At 45.6% G+C, this 9250-nt stretch overlaps 1 protein-coding gene across 1 annotated transcript; it reads left to right on the top strand.

The window, feature by feature from the left end:
- The first annotated feature begins 1345 nt into the window (after positions 1-1345).
- CISH (cytokine inducible SH2 containing protein) lies at positions 1346-8750 on the top strand. The gene is made up of 3 exons (XM_029599539.1): positions 1346-1960; positions 4874-5118; positions 6202-8750. Exons 1-3 carry the CDS (start codon positions 1914-1916, stop codon positions 6714-6716), a joined length of 807 nt encoding a protein of 268 aa, XP_029455399.1. The 5' UTR covers positions 1346-1913; the 3' UTR covers positions 6717-8750.
- The last annotated feature ends 500 nt before the right edge of the window (positions 8751-9250 follow it).

Raw genomic sequence — 9250 nt, 5'->3', positions numbered from 1 at the left:
CTCAGCCTTTTTCCGAGCAGCTCGTGGCTCAGACCTTAATTTGCTTTTAGTCCAAAAGAAGCCGAGAAGCTGCTACAGCCGCTGTTACCCTGCTTCCCCGAGGATTAGAGGGAATTTTTCTTGCTCAGTCTTTTGTAGGAAGTCTTGTTTTCTCTACCATAATAGAGAAGTAAGCATTGCATGTCTTTATATTTTGCACATTACAGGGAATCAGGTTTCTGTTTCTCCAGTCTTACTCTGCATTTCAAGTCTGGGCTCCTGGGGATTTTTTTTGTCTGCTAGCTATTTCTAATGTGGGATCATTTAGTCCATACTGGGGGAGGGTCTGACTGTTTTGCATGTGTGACTGTACTGAGCTGTTTGGGTAAGAGTGTAGTTTATCTAGCCTTCTAGCTTTTTTTTCCCCCCTCAATTTGCACCTTCAAATAGGAGGTGTAGTGCTATTCTAGCCTGTTCTACTGTTTGCCTACTGTCTGGGACTGTTGGGATTTGAGTCCTAGGAGTCCATGCTATTATGGTACATTTTTTTTTTATTATTATTGCTTATGCATCACATTGCCAACACATGTAAAATTGCCTGGCCAATAAAGTAATCTGAATCCGTAGGGTAGATGTGCTGCATGGATACTGAGAGTACGTGTTTGTACAGTCGTGTGTTGCTACATAACCTGCCTGGCCGTGGAAGCAGCTTGCATACTGAGGTGACCCCAGATTTAGATGTTATCGCCGTATGCTTCGCACCCATCCTCTGTGTGTTTTGCTTGAGCTCTGATCTGTCTCTCGTTCTTCGCTTCCCTTGCCGCTGTCTGTCTTGTCAGTCTGTCTGGCTTTGGTTCGGAGCGTCTCTCCGTCTCAGTCTCTGCCTCGGTCTCCCAAAGGCTCCGGGGAGGGGAAAGGGGGGTGGGGGAGGAGTCTTCGCCGGCCTCGCCGGCTTCCCATTGGTCGGCCCCGGGCAGCCCTGCCCCTTTTTCCTGGAAAGTTCTTGGAAATCTATCAAAGGTATTTCCTTTCGCCCACGTGCTGACGGCAGCTCCGCGCTGCTGCTACCCAGCAGGAACAGGGGCGACAACCGGAACCCGCACCCCGTTCTCTATTACTCACCTGAGCCAGTACCAAGCGGGAACAGTGTCCCCCCCCCCCCCTGCCCCCCAGTACCCCGCGGTGAGGGGGTTCAGAGGCCCTAGTTCCAGCCCCCGCCCGCCCGGCTATTTATACCGCTCCCCCGTGGGGGAGGCTCCAGCGCCCGAGCTGTGATGCGATCACAATGCAGTTCCCGGAATCTACCACTTCCTGGAATAGATTAAAAAAAAAAACTAAGCAAACAAAAGATTAAACACTTGGGTTTGCTCTGAGACCTCACTTCACTTCTGGAGCCAGCGCCGGAGGAAGACGTGCCTCGCTTTCTCCTCCAGCTCCTGCGCTTTTTTTTTTACTACTTAGAATTTATTACTATATTTATAATTATTTCTATTTATTATTAGTGTGTAGGACGAGATTTGATCGTCTTTATTTAGAAAAATTATATATATATATATTTCTTTTTTTTTTGGCTCGCATCGGTGCTTGGAAAAAAAAGATTTTTGATGCTTTCTCTGAAAAGTCGATTGTTATTTTGCTTTATTCCTCGATAGTCTCATTTTTTGAACTTTTTTTTTTTTTTGTATAATCGGTGAAAGCCAGACTTGGATTCTTTGTACCAAAGTTGCTGAAGGACTGACTGCCCGCCTTAGACCCGTACAGTTTATTATATATACAGGATCTCTGGTCGGTGCCCTTTACGGCAGGGCCCGCAGATTCACTGCGGCACTGAGCTCATAACAGCTCCTGCCTACCACCTGAAGACCAAAAAGAAAGGGAGAAGACACGCGAAAGAAAACCAAAATTGAGGACGTTTGCATCTTTTTGAAGACTTGATGCTTTTCCCTTGGTCCTGGACGGACATGATCCTCTGTGTACAGGGGTAAGCTTCAGCTTTATACGGCGTTTTGGGATTCTTGGTCTTTTCTCTGACTTACTAGGATCTGTGTGTGATTGCCTTAGTCGGGTGTTTATTTATGTATTTTTTTTTATCGCCTCTGTAACCTTTAGGACTTCTGCTAGAGTCTTCTCTGATTTTCTCACTCTCCTTTGGGAATGGTTTGGTGGTTTTTTTTTGGGGGGGGGAGGGGGAGTGTTGGGGTGAATTCGGGACGAGAACAGTTTTACCTCTCTACATCGGGAACGAGCTTTCTTCATCCCTAGAGAGCCAACCAAAGCTTTGGGGGTTTTTTTTTTCCTATGCAAAAGACTGTTCATGTCCTCTGCTAAACTATGCACTTATAAGTACAGGGTTGTTTAGTATTACAGACTATGTTTTGGCTTCCCTTTCTGGTGGACTGGGATGTAATGTGAGCTATGATGTGTTTTACTATGGAGAAAGCAATTTTCATTAGGGAACTTGAGGGGTTTTGATTCAGAACTGGAGAACATGTTTCCCATATTCCCTGTGAATTTTGTTTTCAAGGGCGTGGAGGCTTGGTTTGACCAGTTTTTAGATTATTTACTTAATGAGCAATGGATTAGCTTTCTCTGGGGGTATAGTGTGTGTGCATGAGGGATGGGAGTGCAGCTTTTGTATATTTTTGGACTCCTCTGATCTCTTGCTTGCCAGTCTCAAAGGGGTGATGGTGGTGATAGAGGAAAGGGCACTTTGGCATTTCATTTTCATCAGTGGCTCACGGCCATCCAGACTAGATCTAGATGCTGGAAAGCAGAAGGCAATTGGCCATGGGCACACAAGTGTAAGCTCTGTGGAGGCAGTGGGGGCTTGAGCAGCTCCCCCCACAAAAACTGAGCAAACTCCTTCACTTAGTACAGGGAGGGGTAATTTCGGATTCATCCCCAATCATTTTAAGAGGTCGGCTCCTATATCTTTCCTATCCCCACTAAGGGATAAATTCAAGAGCACTGCAGACCTTAACCTTTCAGTATATGTAATTTTCTTTTTGGCCTTTTGAAGTCTGTTTTTCATGCATTTAATTAAATGTAAAGTCAATTCCACTCCCCCCCCCAAAAAAAATTGAAGGTAGAGCAATTTGATCCACCCGTTTTTGATTTTAAAATCCATTCAGCATTCTGCTAGGTTGCTGACTGGTACAAAGTTAATAAGATTTGTCTGGCACAGCAGTTTAGTCCAATTATTTTACCTGGAGGAGTTTTAGTCTGAGCTTCTGCAAAGGTAATATACATGACATACTGAAGGTCACACTATGACCAAGGTTATAGATTTAAATCTAGGAGTGGGCAGACTATGTGATTTAAATATCAAACTGTTTTACACCATACAGCAACACTTGCTATTCAACAAATAGGAATAATTAAACTGTAACTAAATAAGCTTTAAAAATGTATGTTTGAGTTATGGCTATGTGATCCGTAGGTGACCAGTACCACGAATCTTAAGTGGCCTTCTAGAACAATAGGATTCAAGAATATAGTGCCACGGCCCTCTTGTTAGCCCCCCTACCTGCCTGTGTACTTCAGACCTCTCTCCCGGCTTCAGTACAACGCCCGTACCTCACGTCTCTTCCACGCTCCCAAACCAGACCCTTTCCCTCCATGTCCTCACATAAATGCTCCCAAAATTAACCCATGATTTTGTTTCTGGTCTGAAGAATGGAACTTGTCACTTCATATTTACCACAGCAAAGCTGGTTTTCAAAAAGAAAGCAAGGATGTTCCTTCAGAAATTGCAGTCATCCTGCTCCTGGAGGGACTGACTGGTTACTCCCGCCACGTTGAGGCTTATGAAACCCCATCCCTTGCCATGGCTGTGTCCCTTTCCTGTGTGCCTGCCTGCTTTCATCAGGCTGTACACCCATGCATGCGACAAAGGTGCATATCTCAGGGTGTCCGAGTCAAGGTGGGGGCTGTAAGAGGCTCCAAGCGAGATAATAGAAGAGCCAAAAGGTATACTGCTTGTTTTATAAAATAATAAAAGAAAATAGGGCCTTCCAATCACTCTGATGTGTTGGGAGGCAGTGTCTCCCCTCCAAAGGCCAAATATTAGTGCAAGAGGGAGAAAGCCTTCAGCGTGTCTCTTCGTTGAAACGCCATTTTGTGAAATGGAGATGTTGGTGTTGCTGGTAAATGTATCTGTATACTTTGCAGATTTCACTACATAAACATTACTTTTTAAAAACTCCTGGCAACTTCCCAATGAAAATGGCTTGTGAGGCTTAAGCTGTGTTTGCCCTGTTCATGATATAACAATCAGTTGCAAATCCTCGGAGCATTTACCTTGTGAGTCCTAAAACTGCCCATCCCCCTCCCTCCAAATTCAGCACAAAGTTATTAAAATGTCCTGCACTATGAGGGATTGCAGCAAACTTAGAGCCCTGGATCTCATTCTGGTCCTGGAAGCCCAGTGGCTACATCCTGCCACCCACTAATACCAACTGGCATTAAACTTCTAACCTGTTCCCTGCAAAATATCAAAAATCAAACCTCACGCTGGCAATAATCACAGAAGCTCAGCCCCATATTTACCACCAAGTTACTCTGCAATTCAGAAGGAGAACTCTGGTTGGCAATTACCTGGTTCCTCTTGTAACTGGAGTTTGGCAAGCTGGACCTTCACGCTCTGTTTTCACTTTGCAGAAATGTACAGAAAAATGGGACAATTTTAGTAAGTTCAAGGTGTGTAGCTCTCATTTTGAGGGATACCTGGACAATCCAGGGGCCTTAGTGGCCTCTAGCACCAAGCTTGCATGGCAAATCATGTTTCCAAACATCAAACCTAACATCAGATCCTACCATAGAACGTATCAAGAAATGTTTATGGCATTTAAGGGGCCCTTCATGAAATCTCTGACTTCTTTTTTTCCCCCACCAGACCCCAGCCTTTGTTGGCAGAGCAGAAGATCCACAGCCTGTCACTGGGAGGTGTTGCCTGCGTCTTGTCTGAGCAGATCATGCAGCCTCTGGCTTTAGCGGCCTTGCAAGAAGAGATGCCCCCCAGCGCTGAAGTGCTCCCCTTGCCAGAAACCGATCCTCCCCTTCCTCCTCCACCTCCAGCCCGAGACCCAGAGGAAGATCTGCTCTGCATCGCAAAGACGTTTTCCTACCTGCGAGAATCTGGTAAGAGCTCTCTGCTCACATGTGTAGAACCGGGGGGGGGGGGGGGGGGGGGGGATGGCGATAATGTAGCAATCTGGGTTTTTCCTAGGGCTCTGCTATTGGACACCCACCTCTTATACTTTCCTCTTCGTGCTTTGCCACTATACAAAGAAGAATCTGATTTTTAGGGGTGAGGGGGGTGGGGTGGGGAAGAGGGGTGGTTTTTGAGGTCTGAAACAAGCAATCAAAAATGCAGCAGGGAAAGCATCAGCTTTTCAGTTGCTCGCTTTAGCTTCGCTGGAGCATCCTTGACCCAATCTTTGTGTTTCCTGGAATAGGGGGGAAAGTCAGATTATGGTAGAAAGGATCATCATTCAGCCAAAGATTGAACAAGAGTGTGGAAAGGGGTCTCGATGGGTGCAGGTTGGAGGAGTAAAAAGCTCTCCCTTTTCACAGAATGGGAAATGTGTTAAAAAAAAAAAAAAAAGGTTCATTTGAAATTTATTTTGTGGTGTTCATCCAAACAAGATCCCAGCATTTAGCATTTCAGAAACATGCCTGCAGCCAGCTCTGGGGTGCATGGCTAGGCAAAGCTTCTCTGGTGCCCAAACTGGAGGAATGTTTCTAGAGGGGAGAGGAAACACTTGTTGTTTAAGTGAAAGTGTTCAGGGCAGCAGGCACAGTCAAGAGATAATTGGCCAAGCTGACAGCTAAATCCCCTGAGCCAGAGGTGAGGTGAGGACAAGGCCAATTAACTGATAATATATGTTGCCTAGGGTACAACTGCTATTAAAAATGTGATTAGAAAAAAACATGACTTGGAATAATTTCTCATTATTTTAAACTACCGCTTCAGTGGAGAGATTTGGCAGTTTGACTACTGGCTGCACAGCACTGATGTTACATTCTTTACTTTTCTTATTTATGCTGTGTTTGGTAAATCGAAGGACAAGGTCATACAGAGAGACAAAGAGCCAGTGGAGCCTTAAGCTCTTGTCTTTTGTTCTTTTCTTGACTTAGTTAGCCCAGTTGGTCGGAAAAACCCATGTAGACAGACTGATGCACGCGATATTTCAGTTCTAATTCTTTTCCTTTCGCTTTCAGGCTGGTATTGGGGCTCCATCACAGCCAGTGAGGCCAAGCAGCAGCTCCAGAAGATGCCCGAGGGGACCTTCCTAGTAAGAGACAGCACCCACCCCTGCTACCTCTTCACCCTCTCGGTGAAGACCAATCGTGGGCCCACCAATGTGCGCATTGAGTACACAGACAGCAAGTTCCGCTTGGACTCGAACTGCCTCTCTAAACCCCGCCTCATGGCGTTCTCAGATGTGGTGAGCCTCATCCAGCACTACGTTGCCTCCTGCTCGGTGGACAGCAAGGGCGATGCACCTTACCCACACCCGCCACCGCCATCCTCATCGTCGCTGCTGCCCTTCCTGCCCAAAGAGACAGCTGCGGTACACTTGAGGCTCATCCGGCCGCTGAAACGCAAGGACAGCGCCCCCAGCCTACAGCACCTGTGCCGGCTGCAGATCAACAAGTCAGCAACAGATGTCACTGAGCTCCCACTGCCCAGGCGGATGGTGGACTATCTCACGCAGTACCCTTTCAAGTTCTGAGGACAGAATACAAAAGCAAACAGAACTCAAGCAGAGAAAAAAAAAATGGACACGTCTCAGGCCTTTTTCCCCCACCCCCTCCACGCCTGACTTCAGGGCGGAGCTCTGTGTGGGCCACAGGGGGTGACCTGTGGAGGCTGGCAGAGCCTAAGCCTTCCCCCCCCCCTCTCCTTTTCACATCCTTTGAGCCTCCCGAGAGGCTAGGAATGTGCAGAGACAAAGGGGATTGCAGAACACAGTGCAATGGACAAGTGTTGGACATGGTGCAGCTCAGAAGAAAGTGCAGTACTGTTAGAAATAATAAAAAAGCACACACACACACACACACACACACTACTTGAAGTCCCGAGCTGCTCAGTCTTGATCAGGAATTGTATTAAATAGAACTTTATTTATTTTCGCATTTATTATTTTTTTTTCTCTGTATTACTTTTACGAATTTTTTTTCCAAAGGGGCTTAGAGGGCGGGGAAGACTTCTTCCCTCCAAAGTGACGTAGGACTGTTGGGAGTGGGAGGGGAGCGTCAAACTTCCTGTTTCTCCATGACAACATGTTCTGATGTCAGTATTGCACTTTATTATGTCATCACCTGTTGCAGGGAGACAATTACAAAGGAGCAAATAATAATTAAAAAAAACAAACAAAACAACCCTCTCCCTCTTCTTCCTGAAATGACCCTGATGACCTCTTGAGGACCACCAGATGGCTTCTTGCTCCCTAGGACTATTTTTGACTTGTTCTAATTTTGTTTCGTCCAAGAGCAAAGTACTCTGGGATTTGTAGTCATGTTTTTTTTTTTGTTCAGAAAAGAGGACAACAAGCCCAAGATGCAATGAGGTGGGAGATTTAAATTAAGATAAATGTCCTGGTGAATGCCCAGGAATCTGGCCATTCACCAGAATTCCTTGTAAACTAAGGAGTAGATGGGCACACATGTCGGGCTTTCGTACCAGGAAGTCTTTGTTAGAGCTTCAGCAGAGCTGAAATCCCACCAGTTCATCTTATTGTTTATATATTTATGGAGGGGAGGGAGGGGGGCTGTCCCACTACCCCCACCTACTATGCGACTTCTTCCCCAGGCATGTTTCTTGCTAGTTTTTTCTGTCAGTGTTGTGAGAGTTGCACTGAGAAGATGGGAGTGGTGGGGGAGAGGATGTAGGAGGCTAGGATTATTTCAAAAGGAAGAATCGCAGTGCAGTAGGGATAATGCAGATGTGCCAACCAGCTCCACATCAGCAGCAATGCTCTGAGCCAGTCCAGCTTTTCTCCCATTTGGGGATATGTACGTAGGCCAAGAAAAAGCATGGCTTCAGTGCCCTGAGTGCATGCTCAAAAAGCAGGACTGTCCGAACTGTTTCCTTAATTGGCAGTTTTTATAATGGACCATCTCTGTTGATTCTCTTCAGAATTCAAAGGAGTCTAAGAGCAAACCTGGCCCAACAAAGCTAGCAGAAGCAGGCGCAGTGCCATGGCACCGCTGCTTCTTTGTACATGTCCACGATTAGACGTGTATATTAAAGGGGGGGGGGGCAGAGGGTAAAAAAAAGGAAGGAGGAGTTGAGCATGAATGAGTTCCATGATCTGTAAATGTATGCAAGCACTTGTTTATGCCCTAAGACAAGCAGGGTACCCTTCCCCCTCCCCATCAGACAAACTCAATCTTTCGCCTTGTCCTTTCTGATTTGCAAGACTTTGACCAAAAGTTGCTACTTCAGGCTTGGAGTCAACACCCTACCCTCTCATACAGCCAAGACTGCGACTGGTGCTGTCTGTTCCGTTTCAAGGGTCTCTTGTATTATTGTTACTCTTTTTTTTTTTTTTAAAGATGTTTGTGGCATTGCTGGTTTTGTTCTGGACACCTGGACAATGAGCATTGTATGTGCAATGGTGAGAGCCCCGGCACTTAGACCGGGTAGGGGAGCGACTGTGAGATGACCGTTTGAGAAAATCGAGAAAACAAGTCGAGAATGTGGAAATCAAATAAACACTTTCAAAAAAATTGCAATAAAGTTGACGAGTTTGTTTTTATCATTTTATAAGTTTCCCTGTCAATTTGTCTGTCTAACCTACCATGTTGTTGGAGGGAATATTTACAATATTCAGTCACTTAAAGCCACAATGTGTATGAGTTGATGATAGCACTGCAGGGTGTACTGGAGCCTTAGGTACCCGCTCAGGATTCTTGATAGATTGTGACACTTTTTAGTGTTAATCACATTGGGATTTTGATGTAATGCAATCAATACAATTTTTTAACAATAATAATTCTCCAAAGAGCAGAAGGCACATACACTTTGAATACCCTGGTCCCTTCTCCTGCATGGCTGTGAAGCTGAGCTCCCAATCTCTATGCAGATCACTGGGCCGCGGGTTCTTCAGTTCTGCCCTGTAGGTCCTAAGGAAATAACTACCCAGCTACAGTATCTGATTTAACAGTTAAATGGAATAAGAAACCTTTTTATTTTTTTACAGTCTCTGGACTGGCACCTTCTCTCTCTCTTCCAGACTTTCAGATCTTAATGACAGAAATGCTT

Source organism: Rhinatrema bivittatum, chromosome 4 (genome assembly GCF_901001135.1).
Source record: "Rhinatrema bivittatum chromosome 4, aRhiBiv1.1, whole genome shotgun sequence".
Lineage (NCBI taxonomy): Eukaryota > Metazoa > Chordata > Amphibia > Gymnophiona > Rhinatrematidae > Rhinatrema > Rhinatrema bivittatum.
This window is presented reverse-complemented; position numbering and strand designations above follow the sequence as displayed.